Raw genomic sequence first — 18,950 nt, forward strand, 5'->3', positions numbered from 1 at the left:
GACCGCGACATGCTCCGCAGTGCCTTGGCGATACCCACCTGAAACAGGGAAATGCTCCACAGTGTCTCATCAAAGTTCATCTGGTACTGGGTAACTCGGACAGGCTGGTGAGGTGCACAGCCAGGCCGTCACCGACTGAGCCACTCCTTGGACACCTCCACTCATGTTGCTGATGTCGAGCACCAGGCGCTCCACTGGGGCTGCCACCCTAGCAGTGTTGGCCTCAGTGCCACGGATTTCTGACACCATATCCTGCCCCTTTAGCCTCTGGGACTCCTCCAATTGGATTAGGACCTTCTGGAGTGCCACTGACATCCTCCTCTGAATCTCCTCTGGTGCTCGGCGTCAGCTGCATGACTGGAGGTGTCCACTATGACAGCATGAGTGGAGGTGGCGGTATCCCCTTGTTTCTGCATCAGCTCCGGGAATACCTGGTCCAGAGGCTCAGCATCTGACTGGGACCCAGCAGACTTCTGACTGGAGGCAGGAACACCCTGATGTACATCACCAACTGTGTGATTCTCATCAGTTTGTGCACCAGAAGCCTGTCTACTACATTTGCCCATTGAGATGTGTGTCTCTGCACTGCTGAAGGGTGGGGAATGACAGCTGTGCCCCGACTATTATGGTGGCATCGTTGGAGCTCTCCTCCGAAGTGTTCTCCATGAGAGCCATGGGGGGGAGGAGGGGGAGATGGGTTGGCACCATCAGCTGTAGGTCCTGCTGGAGAATGGACATGTGGCCAGTGGGAGGGATGGGTCAGTGTGTATGGCATTAACAACTCACATTTGACAGGTCACCTGGGTGGGGGCTGGTGGATCCTCACCACTGCACCATATGACAACCTCTACCATGGTCACTGCTTGGTCCTCGACCGCCCCAGCGATCCCCAGAGCCTGTTCTTCCTGGGGGGTGGGGACTCTGATGTCCGGCACCCCACCGCCCGTCGAGGCCCTCTCCCGTCGGTTGTGGGCCAACTTCTCCCGAGGGAGCACAAGAGGGGGCATTGTTAGCCACACGTGTCGTTCATCGTAGGGTGGGAGGGGCTGGGAAGGACTTTGGGAGATGGAGAGTACGGGGAGATGTTGGAGAGTATGGGGGGGGGGGGGGGTGTTTGGGTGTCCTGTGCAAACTGAACCAAGCAGTCCGGTGGAGGCCATTGACCTACTTGCGGCACAGGGTGCCAGTCCTCCTTGTCACGCTCCCCAAGCTGATACCCGCTGTCACTTCCTCCCAGGTGGCGGTGGCTGTCATGTGGCTGACCCTCCTGGACCACCGGGGGAACAGGGTATCCCATTTGGCCTCCACTGGCGTCTCGCAATCGTTCCAGGTCGGTGTCGCCAAAGCATGGGGCTCGTCTCCGTGGCTGCACGGCTGCAAGCGGAATGGGTCGGCTGTGCAGGAGCCGTTTAAGTGCTGCTGCCACTATTAGCAGAGGGCTGGTGAGCGTGGTCCCGGGCGAATCAGCTGGCAAACAATGATTTGCGATGTGAATCTGTGGGGACTGGTTAAGGAGATCAATTAACATTTTACCACAGTGACGGCTTTCTGTTTCCTGTCACTCAGCCAATTTCTTAACCAAATGCCTAATTTCCCTTTTATACCATTGCCTAGGATTTTACTCATAAACCTGTTCTGTGACACTGTATCAATTGCCTTTTGAAAATCCATACACACTACATCAGCAGAATGGCCCTTATCAATGTTTCAATTCCACTTCAAAAAACTTCAGCAAGTTAGTTAAACATGTCTTAAATAATCCATGCTAGCTTTCTTTGATTATCCTGTCCAAATGACTATTGATTTTGTCCAGAACTATGGGGCAGAATTTCACGCTCCCCCGCAGGAGGATTTTTAGGCAGGGCGGGGGGCCCATTGCAGGTATGGGATTCAGTCTGGGTTCCCGCCCACTCAGACCTCTCAGTGATTTCACACTGGGGCAGGCATCATGCACTCCTCTTCCTGTTGATCACTAAAGGAACCATTCCCTCTGCGGCACTTTGGCCCACTCTTCCATCAGCCCCAACACCCGCTTCCTTTCTCAATGGCCTTTTCCATGCAAGCTCAGGAAATGCAATACCTGCTCTTTCATCTCCTCATGTTGAATCAAGCTAACGATATAAGGAAGGATCATTAAAAACCTGGTCAAAATAGTAGGTTGGAAGAAGAATCTTAAAAGAGAAGATAGTGGCTATGTTGCAGAGAGGTTAAGGGAGGGAATTTTGCAGCTTAGGGCCGAGATGGCTGAATGCTTGACCATCAATTCTGTGATGCAATGACTTACGGGATGCTCAAATGGCTAAAGTTGGAAGACGGTGGAATTCTCAGAGGGTTGTAAGGATTTGGAAAAAGTTACAGGGGGGCGTGATTCTCCGTAATGCCAGCACCCGGGGGTTTCCCGATGGCATGGGGCTGCCCCACAATGGGAAACTCCATTGACGGGCCAGCGCAGCGGAGAATCCTGCCGATGGGTCGGGGCAGAAATGTGGCGCGGCGGGGCGGAGAATCCAGCCCGCCGCTGATAAAATAAAGTGGAAACATAGAAGAAGCGAGATTGTCCCTCATATCTGTTTCTTATCGCACAAATTTCCTACTGTCAAGTAAACTATTACATGTGGACTATTAAATCCAACTTTCTGTTTCATGCTTTGACTGAACAATATATTTTTAGTTAATATTTGTGGCAGTGATAATGAAGATGAATCAGTTTTATTGTAATGAATTAAACATCATCTAAGTGAGGTTTTAACTCATTATTCTTTGTGGTCTCTGGGTCAAACAATTAGATCGCACTTACTAACTTACAAGAAATCAACAAAGCAATGGCTGTCTATTACATGTTGGAGTACAATCTGTGGATTGAATGGATAAGGGCAGAATAATATTTATATCTGTACCTAAGGGGAATAACCACCTAGCTAGATTCTAAATGTATGTGTCAAACTGGACTCTACTGTACAACACCCGAAAGCACATTTACAGAGAACAGCTTTAATTGAAATATGTTTGAATTACATTCATACATTTGGTAATTCTTAGTAATATACTGCAGTGATTTAAACACTTCTCTGCACTGCCTGACATTTATTTAAGGAAATACAGCAAAGCACGATCATATAGTTTCTCCAAAATATGTGGCTTATGGTGAGTTTGACTGATCTCCTATGACAATTGCAATCAAAGGAAATGTCAAAGTTTGAGACCTCAATTCCTGATGTGAAATTTAAAAAAAATGTCCTTAGTTCATTTTAATTGGACTCTTTTAATATTGGCAAGAACATTATTCAAATGCTCAAAATAATCAAAATATGTAAATAGGTCTCTGGCCAAAGTACTTATAATCAATGATAATATTCAGAATTAAATATCCATTTATATCATGGCTATCTGCAGCAAAAGAAATGAACAATGCTCAAGAGGTTAAGTTGAAAAATAATTTTCAGAGTGTTGTATAACTGGAAAAGGTTCTATAAAATTCATTGTGAATACTTAAACATGCATTAACAGGCATTTTCAAAGCAGAAAATAGTGTGTTATCGGATTCATTAACAGGTACATAACGTTTCTGATAAGTTGAAGGAAAACTGAGAAACCTGAAATGTGGGAATAGAATTATAGAATGCTACCTCACCCAAACATGCTATCTGGCCCAGCAAGTCCATTCTGGTAATTTTCTCCACATGAGCACAATGAACTGTGTTGTAAATACCTCTGTGAGCTATCTAATGTAATCTGAGTCTCCTTCTTGCTGTCCATAATCTCTAGTGTCACTCTTTTTCTTTCAACAACTAGTTCCCTTTGAAAATAATTTATGAACTTTGCTTCAACAGTGTAATGTCGCAAACACTTCTAAGCAATATGTGAAGGCACTTTTTTTCTTCTAACCTCCCCTTTAATTCTTTTTATGCTTACCTTTAAATCTGTGCTCCTTCATTACTCTCTTGCTCACCAGCGACAACATTCCATCACTTTTTACCTTATCATAACTTTTCATAATTTTGAAACCCTCTAACTACTCACCACGTAACCTTCCCAACCTGCTAGCTGCAAACTCTTATTGCTGATAACATGTTTGGAATCTATGTTGTCATGTCTGAATTTTTTTTCTATCCTTCATGCTCAAAACCTTTGTACAACTGTGGCCTAAGATCTTGTACAAGTTCAAGATTAGCTTGTTGATTTTGAATTCTCTGCCACTATGTACAAAACAAAGGACTCAGTATCTTTAGTTCCTACCTTTAATGAGCGTTGAATACTAAAGACTAGATTATCACTCCTGATTTGGGTAGCGGGAATCAAGAAATTTTGTGGCTTACCACACACATTGATGTACCATCAATTCGACTCAAGACACATTTAGGATCCGAACTGTGGCTTTAATCAGCTAGTTGTTAGCCCGGTGGTCGACTACAGAGAATGACCGACCGCCGGGAACACTGGGTACTTATACCCCGCATCGGAGGCAGGGCCTACTTGCCTCTCGACCAATTGGAGAACAGTCACATGACTAGTCCCAACCAATCGGACGAGAGGCACATGACCAGCCAGAGCAAATGGGAAGCTAGTGCTCTGCACCAATGACAGTGCTCATATCCATACCACCACATTCACCCCTTGTGGAGAAAGAAGGGGGGGGTAAGTGGGAGAGAGGGGGGGCAGGGGTCCGAGGACTGGTGGTATGAGCAGCGAAAATCGATAGGGGTGAGCTGCCCACTGGCTCGTGGCAAAACAATACTACTACTAATAACAACAGAATAACACAAAAATGTCCAAAAAAAGTGGCAAAACAATACTACTACTACTAATAACAACAGAATAACACGAAATGTCCAGAAAAGTCCCATGGCCGCATTAGATGGAGACGATCAGCCTGTCGGGTGCCCGTGGTGTTCTGGAGGACCGTCGCATTGGAGCCGGTGACGTCAGGCCGATGGTCGTCCTTGCCTCCGGGAGCGTCGGTCGTAGATATGACTCCATACCCCGGGCCGGTGGTGGAGACGCTGTAATCGGGGAAGAGGGGGCATGTGCGCTGGGTCGTGGGGGCGCGGGGGGAATTGGAGTTGGGGGGAGGTGTTGGTGTAGGGGAAGAAGGCCGCACGCCGGCGGGTGCCAGGTCCCGGAGCGAGACCGTATCCTGCCAACCGTCGGGATACTCCACGTACGCATATTGCGGGTTGGCGTGGAGTAACTGGACTCGCTCAACCAACGGGTCGAACTTGTGCACCCGCACATGCTTCTGGAGCAAGATGGGCCCGGGGGTGGCCAGCCAGGTCGGGAGAGGGGATCCTGAGGACGACTTCCTGGGGAAAACGACATTCATGAGGTGTTTGATTAGTGGTAGTACAGAGGAGAGACGGGATTGAATGCAGGGCGTCGGGAATGACTTCTTGCCAACGGGGAATAGGGAGATCTCTGGACCATAGGGCCAGCAGGATGGTCTTCCAAATGGTGCCATTCTCCCGCTCGACCAGACCGTTACCCCGGGGGTTATAACAGGTCGTCCTGCTAGAGGCTATGCCCCTGCTGAGCAGGAACTGACGCAGTTCGTCACTCATAAAAGAGGATCCCCGGTCGCTGTGGATGTACGCGGGGTAACCGAACAGGGAGAAGATGGATAGGAGGGCCTTTATGACGGTTGTTGTGGTCATGTCAGGACAGGGAATGGCGAAAGGGAAGCGGGAGTACTCGTCAATAACACTCAGGAAATATGTGTTACGGTTATTGGAGGGGAGGGGACACTTGAAGTCTATACTGAAACGTTCAAAGGGGCGGGATGCCTTGTTCAGATGCGCTCGTTCGGGGCGGTAAAAGTGCGTATTGCACTCGGCGCAGACGTGGCAGTCCCTCGTGACAGTCCTGACTTCGACGGAGTAGGGCAGGTTGCGGGTCTTAATAAAATGGTAGAAACGGGTGACCCCTGGATGGCAGAGGTCCGTGTGGAGGGAGCGGAGGCGGTCAATCTGCGCGCTGGCACCGCGGGATAGGGCATCGGAAGGCCCGTTGACCTTCCCAGGATGATACAAGATATCGTAGTTGTACGTGGACAACTCGATCCGCCACCGCAAGATCTTGTCATTCTTGATCTTGCCCCTCTGTGCATTGTGAGGTGGGTAAACCTTCTGCCGGCCAGATAGTGCCTCCAGTATCGCACAGCTTCGACTATGGCCTGTGCCTCCTTTTCCACCGAGGAATGGCGGATTTTGGAAGCGTGGAGGGTTCGTAAAAAAAAGGCCACTGGTCTGCCCGCTTGGTTCAGGGTGGCCGCCAGAGCTACATTGGACGCGTCGCTCCCGACCTGAAATGGGAGGGACTCGTCGATAGCATGCATCGTGGCCTTTGCGATATCCGCTTTGATGCGGCTAAAGGTCTGGCGGGCCTCCATCGACAGGGGAAAGGTGGTGGACTGGATGAGGGGGCGGGCTTTGTCTGCGTAGTTGGGGACCCACTGGGCATAATCTGAGAAGAAGCCCAGGCAGCGTTTGAGGGATTTGAGGGAGTTGGGGAGGGGAAGTTCCATCAGGGGGCGCATGCGTTCGGGATCGGAGTCTATCACTCCGTTACGCACTACGTAGCCAAGGATGGCTCGACGGTCGGTGCTAAACACGCACTTAACCTTACTGTAAGTTAAATTAAGGAGTTTTGCGGTTCAGAGGAATTTTTGGAGGATGATGTCGTGGTCCTGCTAGTCATGGCCGCAGATGGTGACGTTATCGAGATACGGGAAGGTGGCCCGTAAACCGTGCTTGTCGACCATTCGGTCCATCTCCCGTTGGAAGACCGAGACTCCATTTGTGACACCGAATGGAACCCTGAGGAAGTGGTAGAGGCGCCCATCTGCCTCAAACGCGGTGTACTTTCGGTCACTCGCGCGGATGGGGAGCTGGTGGTAGGCGGACTTAAGGTCCACCATGGAGAAGACTTTGTACTTCGCGATCCTGTTAATCAGGTGGGAAATACGGGGGAGAGGATACGTGTCCAGCTGCGTAAACCTGTTGATGGTCTGACTGTAATCGATGACCATCCGGTTTTTCTCCCCAGTCCGAACTACCAGCACTTGAGCTCGCCAGTGACTGTTACTGGCCTCGATCACTCTTTCCTTAAGGAGCCTCTGGACCTCGGACCCGATGAAGGTCCGGTCCTGGGCACTGTAACGTCTGCTCCGAGTGGCGACAGGTTTACAATCTGGGGTGAGATTAGCAAACAAGGAAGGGGGGTCCACTTTGAGGGACGCGAGGCTGCAAACAGTAAGAGGAGGAATAGGGCCGCCGAATTGAAAGGTCAAACTCTGCAGGTTGCACTGGAAGTCCAGGCCCAAGAGTGCCAGAGCGCATAGGCGTGGGAGAATGAGGAGTTTTAAATTTTTGAAAACCCTCCCCTGGACTGTGAGGTCCGCTATGCAGCACCCGGTGATTTGGACGGAATGCGAACCTGAGGCCAATTCAATTTTATGTTTAACTGGGTGGATGGGGAGCGCGCAGCGTCTTACCGTGTCGCGGTGGACGAAACTTTCTGTGCTCCCGGAGTCCAGCAGGCACCTTGTTTTGTGTCCGTTGAGCTGCACCGTCGTTGTAGTCTTGGCGAGTGAGCGTGGGTACGACTGGTCGAGCTTGATGGAAGCCAGTCGTGGTGAGAGTTCCAGATCCTCTTCAGTGGCCGAGTAGTCGCTTGCAGAGCCTTCCGAGTTGATCCAAGATGGCAGCGCCCAGGACCCGCACGTGGAGTCGGGGCCCCAAGATGGCGGCGCCCATGGCCCGTACATGGTGTCCGGGGCCCAAGATGGCGGCGCCCATGGGAGCCTCATGGCGGCTGGGGGCAGTGTCAGCGGCGTCCGCGAGCCGCTCAGGGCAGCTGGGGGCGCGGGTCGGGAGGACCGTGGGGCCGTTGCGGGAGCCGGGAGGCGGGTCGGAGAGGTTGGTGCGCGGCGTGGGGCCCTGAGGTGGGCACGGGGGGCCATCCGCGGTCGCTGCGCGGGACAGCAGCGACCGACGTGGTCTGGCAGACCATCGCATAGTGGCCCTTCTTCCCGAAGCTCTTACACAGAGCGGAGCGGGCCGGGCAGTGCGGGCTGGGGTGCTTAGAGAGGCCACAGAAATAGCAACGGGGCCCCGCTAGTTTATCGAAGTGACCCGCGGTGCAGCCTTGGGGCGGGGGGGTCGGGGCCCACCGAGGATGGGGGTGGCATGTGCCATGAAGTACAGGGGGCGTATGCGCGGCTGCTGCGTGGCCGGGGGCGTATGCGCGGGCGTTCAGGTCAGCAACCTCCAGGGAGGTTGCCAGAGTCCGTGCCTCAGCTAGGCTGAGGGTGTTCTTCTCTAGCAATCGTTGGTGGATAGGAGACTGCAGGCCAGCAACGTAAGCGTCTCTGATTAGAAGTTCCATGTGCTCAGTCGCCGAAACTTGGAGACATGCGCACGTTCTCCCTAGAGCTGCGAGGGCCTGGTAAAACCCGTCGAGGGACTCACCAGGGAACTGTTGTCTGGTCATCAGGAGATGCCGTGCGTAAACTTCGTTGACCGGCCGGAGAAAGTGTCCTTTGAGAATCTCCATGGCCGCATCAAAATCACCTTCGTCTTCAATCATTGCGTAGACCGATGTGCCCACGCATGAGTGGAGGATGTGGAGTTTCTGCTCCTTGGTGGGCTTGCCGGCTGCAGTCGTCAGGTAACTATTAAAACACGCCTGCCAGTGTTTAAAGGTTGCAGACGCATTTGCAGCATGCGGGCTGGTGCGGAGGCAGTCAGGCTTGATGCAAAGCTCCATTCCAAAATTCTAGCTGATTAAATGGATGTACCATCAATTCGACTCAAGACACATTTAGGATCAGAACTGTGGCTTTAATCAGCTAGTTGTTAGCCCGGTGGTCGACTACAGAGAATGACCGACTGCCGGGAACTCTGGGTACTTCTACCCCGCCTCCGCCTCTCGACCAATTGGAGAGCAGTCACATGACTAGTCCCAACCAATCGGACGAGATGCACATGACCAGCCAGAGCCAATGGGAAGCCAGTGCTCTGCACCAATGGCAGTGCTCATATCCATACCACCACACACATCTCAGGAGAAACTCACCATGATTGACAGGATCTTCACCCCAGGGGAGTTGGGAGTTGGGGGGAGGAGGCGGGGTTGTGGGATGGAGTCAGACCCCCTGCATCCATAAACAAATTGGAGGTGGCCACAGTGGTGGCTGAATGCCAAGGCAGGCCTTAGCCCCAATTGATTTGTTAAATATTAGATCCTCTGAACCTCACTCCTCATGCTCCTGGTTAGGGGAGGGGGTGCTTAGTGGACTGGGAGTAGGCGATTTGCGCTTGTAGAGAGTTGGTACTGACACAACAGGCTGAATAGCCTCCTTTTCTGCTGTAACCATTCTTTTGATTCAAGCCAACACAGCCACCACCATTTGCCCTTCCACGCCAACTCACCAAGTTATTCAGCATGGGCAGACTTCAGGAGCCATGTTGAAATCAAATAAAATACAGTTCTAAATGTCTATGATAACATTCTCTACAATATAAAGAAACACTCCATTTCATAAAAGTTTATTCAAAACATTTTTATCCCCTCAAGTACTTAATCTTCTATAATAAATAGATGTGTGTTCATAACACCACATCAAAGACAGTTAATCCTTTAATAATCTCATTGAAATGCCAATAAATTTGTGAACTTAGAATCCCTAATGAAATAATTATAGCTTGTCAAAATCAGCCAAATATTCAGAAGTAGGATGGGGACTCTGGAGCGAAACGCTGAGCAGGGCTAACTCCTGAGCAGGGCTAACTCCACCTCCTCCTGCGCAAGGCTAAGCCTAATGCAGCTCAAGGTGGTGCACAGAGCGCACCTGACCAGAACCCGAATGAGCAGGTTCTTCTTGGAGGTGGAGGATAAATGTGAAAGGTGCCAGGGGGTCCGGCCAACCACACCCACATGTTCTGCGCTTGTCCCAAGCTTGCTGGTTTCTGGACAGCCTTCTCCGAGGCAATGTCCAAGGTTGTGGGGGGTGAGGGTGAAGCCATGCCCAATAGTGGCAATCTTCGGGGTATCAGAGCAGCCAGAGCTACACATGGGGAAGGGGGCTAACGCCCTTGCTCTCGCTTCACTGATCGCACGCCGGAGAATCCTGCTCAGCTGGCGATCAGCAGCACCACCCACAGCTGCAGACTGGCTCGCTGCCCTCTCAGAATTTCTCCACCTGGAGAAGATTAAGTACGCCATCCGAGGGTCCGAGGAAGACTTCCTAGATAGTTGGGGCAGTTTGGCGGCCTGTTCCAAAAACCTGTTTGAGGCCAGCAACGAGGAGTTAAGAATAAAAAAACAAGATAGATGAGGAACCAAAGGACTGCGGAACCGGGGAGGAGGGTATGGGAGGTGGGAGCAAACACGGAGGGAAGGTGGAGAGACCACAAAAAGAAAAGAAGAGGAGGGAGGGGGTAACCCCCCCTTGAAAATAAAAACAAAGCAAAGCTGAAGCCAACGGGGGGAGGGGTGGGGGGGGGGGGGGGGAAGACAGGGGTAGTATGCAAGCAGCCAACTATTAATAAGGACATAATGATAGCCTTTGGGGTAATGTCTACAAACTGCTATTGTAACGGTTTGACCAGATCTTTCTATCCGGTTGTCATTGGCACAGGGAGCCTTCCTTTTACTTTAAAAGGGCTGTGATTTAAAAAGCTTCACAGCCTGGTGGTTCTACAAACCTGATTTTCCATTCCACAGCATTTCTGATTACTCTAAAAAGTCATAACCCCCACAATGCTGATTAAGACCTTAGCAACAATTAAAATTATGTCTATTTGAACTCATAACCCAGTTTAAATGGCCTTGCTGAGTTCCGGTTTCTCTCATGTGTAAGCCACACCTCTAGGCTCTCCCAACAAAAATGGGATTTGTGGGAAATGGGGGAGGCACTTCCAGATCCAGGTCCCTCCTGCTGTTTCTAAATGTCTATATAGTCACCACAACTCTGCAAGGATTCGGACTTAAGGTCCCATAACTTTCTTATTGCATTCAAAATCTTAATATTTAAGATATAGAATCATGGAATCCCTTCAGTGCAGAAGGAGGCCATTCAGCCCATTGAGTCTGCACCAACCCTTTGAAGTAGCACTCTCCCAAGGTCCATTCCCCTATTCACTCCGCCCTATCTCTGTAACTTAATCTGCGCATCCCTGGACACTAAGAGGCAATTTACGATGGCAAATCTACCTAACCCACACATCTTTGGACTGTTGGCGGAAACTGGAGCACCTGGAGGAAACCCATGCAGACTTGAGGAGAATATGCAAACTCCACAAAGACAGTCACCCAAGGTTGGAATTGAACTTGGGTCCCTGACACTGTGAGACAGCAGTGCAAACCACTGTGCCACCATGTCATCATGTATTCCAATACTTTATACTTAACATGACATTATATAACTATATTTCTACGTATTAATTACATTTTACTATATTAAACTGTAACTGCCATTAAGCTACCCATCCTGTCAACCAACTGCATCATCTCTCTGTTAAATTCTATCCAGATCATGATCCAATACTTTACTTAAAGTTGTTTTGCTTTAACATTTTTAATGCGTATTCTGTTATAATACTAAGAAGTTAAGTATTAACCTGCAATTTTCCATATGGCTTGTTTTGTAAGGACATCAGTGAGAGCATTTTGACTATTCATTTTCAATGTATGGAATATCTCGCCCATAGTCCAATGCCAAAAGATCCATTAGAGTTAAGACCATACCTTTAGTACAGAAGGGACCATCATATGCAGTCTGCACGCAGTCACAAGAATAGCCATTGTACTTTTCCACGCACTTTCCTCCATTTTGACAGTACATGCCATAACTGGTACAATGGCCTGAGCAGCCAGGTTTTACCCCTGGAGTAATCTTTGCTCTCTCCTCAAGGTCGAGAGTGACACCATTCATCCTTAAAGATCGGATACATCCAAGATAACCTCTCTGCCCTCCTGCAGCTCCTGTGAAAATAAATTGAATGGATCAAATGAAGCACAAATTAAATTGAAAAGAGATTACAATTGGCTTTGACATTGCAATTGCCCTGATAGCAGCATAACTGACGCCAAAGATTGTGGAATTTTAAGCAAATCGTGTTCCGCACAAGTTGAGTTTCTGCAATTATTTACATTAGTTGTATAAATCTTTTGCGAAGGCGCTTTGGATGCAAATCCACAAGCAGCACACCCTTTTATCCCTGGGCATGCACATCTTCTGTAAAAGATCAAATACGGAGTGGATGTCCAAGTAATGTCATCCAAGTTTTAATCGAATGAAATGCAGTGAGGAACATGTCTCTGGTGCCAAAGCCAGAACACAGAATTGGAAAGACAATAAATGGATGGAAAGATAGCACAATAAGCTTCTATTTCTACAGTCTCTTTATAATCAGTTGCACATGTGTTAAATCTACAAATTGGATCCATAATTGAGCAGCAAGTTTATTCTGCTTTATTTTTAAACACAAGTGGAATGATTTTATTCTTTTTCAGGAACATTTCTTGGCTACAGGTATCATGACAATTCAGCTCACAGTGATTTAAACTGAAATGACACAAGTGGCACAATTTCATGCACAAGCCTGGTGTGAGTAATAAGCTTGCTGGCAGGGTGAAGCCTCAAGAGATTTTAAGTTCTATACCACATTTCCACATTCAGACACCGACTCCTGACTTTGTTCATTGTGCTGCAATGGTGACCGAAATCACTGCTTGACCAACTGCTGTGAGGGTTGATTTGTCTATCCAGTGGCCCCTTTTGGAGTCTGTGGTTAGGTTCCCCAGCAGGCATTTAAGCGGTTGGGTGGTGACTGGGGAAAAACAGGAGCAAGAAAACTCCAGCTTCTCCGAACCCATCTATCTGCTGGGCTTCTTTTGGCTTTTGGACAGGTTTAGCCCGATGGGGAAACCCTCACCATTCCCTCACTCATGCCTCCTGTTAAAATGGCAATGCAGGCCCTATTACATCATCAAAGCTTGATCTGCATATTTAAAGAAGATCCTGTTCGGTTGAGATGATATCCTTGAAACTTGCAACTTTAAGTTGTAGGTAGTCGCCAGCAAAGAAGTGGACATGTCTTGACTTTATTTTAACTGCCCACAAACCCACCTACCGCACAACTCCAACCCTCCACTGGCTTCTGCCAGATTGAAAATTCAAAATGGAGTCTTTTTTTACCCAATGCAAATGACAAGCAAAATGACAGTGATGAGACCAGCAATTCACGCGACACGTGGTTAGAAGCGAACAGTGGTGTTAATCGTCTAACAACAGAGCCTGCCTGTGACAAGATGAACTCTTGATGAACTGGCAGGCAGGCTCACAACAGCAACCTTTATACTTCTGGTTAGGGGGAGGAGCCATGGGCGGAGCGAAGGGTGGAGCCCAGTACAAGCTCCTCATCTCCCCCTATGGGTAGAGCCGCGCAACTACACATGATCTGATACAAGGTACAGGCTCAACACATGTTGTACAATACAGTGTGGATTATTAGTGTTTATAATTCACCACATTCACCCTCTGTGAAAAAAAATCAAGTCTGGTGGGGGTGATGGCTTCAAATTGAGTCTGTCCGGTGGTCGAGTTGTCCGTTGTGATCGGCGGAGCACCAGGGTTGCAGCCTCTTCTGGGGGCTGGACGATCACGGTTGGTTGGGGTACGATGGCGGACTCCGGGGGTTATTCTGTCCGAGCTTCGTACCCATCTGGTTCGACTGGGGACGCTGGGAGCTTGCGGGTGCGGGTGCGCGGAACATGTGTAGCGACCCGGTAGATGCGGGGGCGTGGGGTGTGATGAGTTGGGTGGGGTGTAGTGTGAGGGGACCTCGGCGGTGGTAGTGGTGGGATTCGATCCTGCCGGCGCTAGGTCCCGGAGGGATACAGTGTCCTGACGGCCGTATTGATTTCGGGCCTTGACGTAGTGGGCGAGCTGGGTGACCCCCTGGTGGCAGAGGTCATTGTGGAAGGCTTTCAGGCGTATATGAAGGCGTGTTGGGAGTTTGAGTGGAGTAGGAGCACTCTTTCTACGAGTGGATCAGTTTTGTGTGCCCTGACATGCTTCCGGAGGAGTACCGGGACCGGTGTCTTCAACCATACTGGGAGCGAGGCCCCCTGTGGTAGTACCCCTGGAAAAAACAAAGAGCCGCTCGTGGGGAGTCTGGTTGGTGGCGGTACATAGGAAGGACCTAATAGCGTGGAGCGCGTCGGGGAGGACTTCCTGCCAATGGGAAACCGGGAAATTCCTGGACCGGAGAGTCAGTAGGACCGTCCCGTTCTCCCTCTCCACCTGCCCGTTCCCCCTGGGGTTACAGCTGGTAGTCCTGTTCGAGGCGATGCCCTTGTCGAGCAGGTACTGACGCAGCTCGTCACTCATGAAGGACGAACCCCGGTCGCTGTGTACGTAGCTGGGGAAACCGAACAGGGTGAAGATACTATGCAGGGCCCTAATGACTGTGTGGGAGGTCATATCGGGGCACGGAATAGCAAAAGGGAAGCGGGAGAACTCGTCGATGACATTCAGGAAGTACACATTCCGATTAGTCGCGGGGAGTGGCCCTTTGAAATCTATAGCGAGGTGTTCAAAGGGCCGAGAAGCCTTGACCAGGTGGACCCTGTTTGGTCTACAGAAGTGCGGTTTGCACTCCGCACAGATCGGGCAATCCCCGGTGATGGTTTTTACCTCCTCAGTGGAGAAAGGTAGATTTCGGGCCTTGACGTAGTGGGCGAGCTGGGTGACCCCCTGGTGGCAGAGGTCATTGTGGAAGGCTTTCAGGTGGTCGCTCTGCGTGCTGGCGTACGTGCCGCGAGACAGGGCATCTGGGGGCTCGTTGAGCTTCCCCGGTCGATACATGATATCGTATTTGTAGGAGCAGAGTTCGATCCTCCACCTCAGGATTTTATCATTTTTAATTTTGCCCCTTTGCGAGTTGTCAAACATGAAGGCAACTGATCTTTGGTCGGTGATGAGGGTGAACCTTCTGCCTGCGAGGTAGTGCCTCCAGTGACGTACAGCCTCCACAATGGTTTGTGCTTCCTTTTCGACCGAGAAGTGTCAAAGTTCTGAAGCGGAGAGGGTTCGGGAGAAAAATGCGACTGGTCTCCCTGCCTGACTCAATGTGGCTGCAAGAGCGACCTCTGAGGCGTCGCTCTCAACCTGAAAAGGAACGGCTTCATCCACCGCCTGCATGGCCGCTTTGGCGATGTCCTCCTTGATGCAGTTGAAGGCCTGGCGAGCCTCAGCCGACAGGGGGAAAAGTGTGGCCTTAAATAGTGGGCGGGCTTTGTCCGCATATTGAGGGACCCACTGGACATAGTATGAAAAGAATTCCAGGCATCGTTTGAGGGCCCAGGGACAATGAGGGAGAGGGTGTTCTAAGAGGGGACGCATACGGTCCGGGTTGGGGGCCAGGGCTCCCTTTTCCACGACATAGCCGAGGATGGCTCGCCTGGTCGTGCGGAAAACGCATTTCTCCATGTTGTAAGTGAGGTTGAGTTTCTGGGCCGTCTGGAAAAATCGATGGAGGTTGGCATCGTGGTCCTGCTGGTCATAGCAGCAGATGGTGACGTTATCCAAGTACGGAAACGTGGCCCGCAGCCCGGATTGGTCCACTATTCGGTCCATTGCTCGTTGGAACACCGAGACCCCATTCGTGACGCCAAAGGGAAACCGGAGGAAATGGAAGAGGCGGCCATCGGCCTCGAAAGCCGTGTAGTGGCGGTCCTCCGGGCGGATTGGGAACTGGTGGTATGCAGACTTCAGATCCACCATGGAGAAAATACGATACTGGGCAATCTGATTCACCATGTCTGCAATCCTGGGGAGGGGGTACGCATCGAGGAGCGTAAACCGATTAATGGTCTGACTATAGTCCACGACCATGAGGAATTTTTCCCCTGTCTTGCCGACCACCACCTGAGCTCACCAGGGGCTGTTAATGGCCTCTATGATCCCCTCACATAGGAGCCTCCGGACCTCGGTTTCGATAAACACCCTGTCCTGCAAGCTGTACCGCTGTACCGCCTGCTGCGAGTGGCTACGTGTTTGCAGTCCGGAGTGAGATTGGCAAAGAGTGGAGGGGGGGGGGGGGGGGGGCGGAGATTCGCAGCGTGGCTAGGCTACAGATGGTGAGTGGGGGTAGGGGTCCGCCGAAGCTGAGGGTGAGACCTTTGAGGTTACACTGGAAGTCGAGTCCCAGTAAGAGTGGGGCGTAGAGTTCAGGCAGGACGTATAGTTGAAAATTAGAGTAGCTAGTGCGTTGGATCGTTAGGGTCGCGACGGTGCGCCCTTGGAGGTGAACAGAGTGGGAGCCCAAAGCGAGGGAGATAGTTTGCCGTGCAGGAAAAACAGGGAGCGAACAGCGTCTTACCAGATCTGGGTGTACGAAGCTCTCGGTGCTCCCGGAGTCTAAGAGGCACGGTGTACTGTACCCGTTGATTTCAATGGTCAACATGGAGTTGCGGAGGTGCTTCGGACGCGACTGGTCCAACGTGACCGCGCTGAGTTGTGGGTAGTCGGTGGCTCGGTCACCTGTGCTGAAGTGGCCCTGTGATGGATGCCCGCTGAGCACGCAGTCTTCGATCTGAGTTGCCGAGTTTGGAGAGGATGGAGCCCAAGATGGCGGCCCCCATGAGTCGCACGTGGCTGGCCATGTGATGGGGGTTTGCCAAGATAGCGGCCCCCATGGGTCGCACGTGGTGGGTGGGGGCGGAGTCAGAGTACAGGCCGCGGCATTACGGGGCCTGCGGGCCTGTGAATTCAGGGAGCGAGTGCTCTGGGCTGTGGGAGGGTTTGAGGCTGGAGCTTTCTTCGCCAGACATACTCTGGCATAGTGTCCTTTGCGACCGCAGCTGCTGCAGGTCGCGTTGCGGGCCGGGCAGTGCTGCCGCGGGTGCTGAGGCTGGCCACAAAAGTGGCAGGCTGGAGTAGCATAGTGTCTGGGTGGCCGCGCGGCGCAGGCCTGGGGTAGTCGCTGGTCGGGGGCCCATGACGGGGTAGCTTAGTCCGCGGGGAACGAGGTGAGGCTGTGGAACGAGACCTCCTTAGTAGTGGCGAGTTCTACAGTGTCTTCTATGTTTTGGGCCCCCTTCTCAAGCAACCGCAGGTGCACGTAATTGGATCTGAGGCATGCAACAAATACATCGCAGACAGCTAGTTCCCTATGTTCAGCAGCATTTACAGCCTGGTAATTACAGTCCCGGGATAAGGCTTTTAAGTCTCTTAGGAATTCTTCTGGCGATTCCATGGGGCGCTGGCGGCGAGTAGTAAAAACGTGGCACGCGTAGACCTCATTGACGGGCCTCACGTACATTCTGTCGAGCAGGGCCAGGGCCTCTGTATATGAGCTGGTACAATTTAACTGAGTAGATATACGATGGCTCAGCCTTGCGTGCAGTAGACTGAGTTTCTGCTCCTCCGTAGTTTCTGTAGTGCTTGCTTCAGCCAGGTAGGCCTTAAAACATCAGAGCCAGTGTGAAAAAATTTCTTTCGCCTCTGCATCCTGTGGATGGAGTTCCAGTCGATCAGGTTTGAGGGCTGATTCCACGGTCATTCCTTACTGTTTCTTAAGACGATGAAATTGATGAGACCATCAATTCACGCGACACGTGGTTAGAAGCGAACGGTGGTTTTAATCGTCTAACAGCAGAGCCTGCCAGTGACAAGATGAACTCTTGATTAACTGGCAGGCAGGCTCACAACAGCAACCTTTATACTTCTGGTTAGGGGGAGGAGCCATGGGCGGAGCCCAGTACAAGCTCCTCATCTCCCCCTATAGGTAGAGCCACGCAACTACACATGATCTGATACAAGGTCCAGGCTCAACACATGTTGCACAATACAGTGTGGATTATTAGTGTTTATAATTCACCACAGACAGTATGTTTTTTTTATTCCCGCACCTAGTGTTGCACTAGGTAGACTTTCATCTGATTCCATAACTGTTATTTCTTGGGGCAGGTCGCTACCCTGTTGCCAGAAGCTTATATCCATATTAAACATGGCTGACCAGGAGTCTCTGCCACTGTTACCACTTGCCATTGGGTTGAGGCAGAAGGATTTTTCAAGTTGTTACTCAGCCTGTTGGCTACGAGATGAACACACCTTCGTTGACCATCAGGTTCTAGTGTGAGACCCGAACCCTGAACCTCTGGTTCAGAGATAGAGACACTACCTGGGAACAGTGTCCTTCAGTCAGCATCGCAGTGAAGCAATCTCAGAAGTGTCCTTTAGTCAGAATTACAGTGAAGCAGTCTTGGAAGTGTGCCCTGTGTCAGCATTGCAGTGAAGCAGTCTTGGAAGAGTGTCCTTCAGTCAGCATTACAGTGAAGCAGTCTTGGAAGAGTGTCCTTCAGTCAGCATTGCAGTGAAGCAGTGTAGGAATAGTGTCCTGCAGTCAGCATCATAGTAAAGCAGACTGGGAACAGTGCCCTGCAGTCAGTGTTGCAGTGAACCATGTCGGAACAATGTCCTGCAGTCAGTTCTTGTTGAAAGAAACAAAGAGTGACATTGCAGGAAAACCACAAGTTCATTGGTTGGTAAGAAACTGCTGTTAGGGATTGTTGACAAATTGCCGTAAATTAGCAAAGCATATGTACCTTCAAGAAATTTCTGTACTTGGATCTAACTGACAAAGCTAGGGCCAACATAGTAAGGTTACAAAAGTAGCGTAAGAGAAGTAAAGTTAAGTCTTAAATTAAGTTTTCAAAAGACTTAAGGCAAGGTCTTCGCATTGCAGTGGGAGTACTCAGAGTGAAATAAGCATAATTAGTATTCTTTAAGGGGAATAACTAACAAGCTTAACCTAAAGGGGAGGCATGGCAGCGGAGCTCGCACTTGTGATCTCTTCCTCCTGCGCTATGTGGGAAGTCATGAACATCTCTAGTGTCCCTAGTGATCATGTGTGCAGGAAGTGTGTCCAATTGCAGTTACTGGCTAA

General features: G+C 50.6%; 1 protein-coding gene across 1 annotated transcript in view; it reads right to left on the minus strand.

Moving 5' to 3' along the window:
* cntnap2a (contactin associated protein 2a) overlaps nt 1-18,950 on the minus strand; it is a 2,445,269-nt gene that overhangs the window by 271,232 nt on the left and 2,155,087 nt on the right. Inside the window, exon 18 of the mRNA XM_038797786.1 lies at nt 11,743-11,979. Within this exon, the coding sequence (XP_038653714.1) occupies nt 11,743-11,979 (237 nt within the window). The remainder of the gene's footprint in view (nt 1-11,742; nt 11,980-18,950) is intronic.

The sequence above is a fragment of the Scyliorhinus canicula genome, chromosome 5 (assembly GCF_902713615.1).
Source record: "Scyliorhinus canicula chromosome 5, sScyCan1.1, whole genome shotgun sequence".
NCBI classification, from domain to species: domain Eukaryota; kingdom Metazoa; phylum Chordata; class Chondrichthyes; order Carcharhiniformes; family Scyliorhinidae; genus Scyliorhinus; species Scyliorhinus canicula.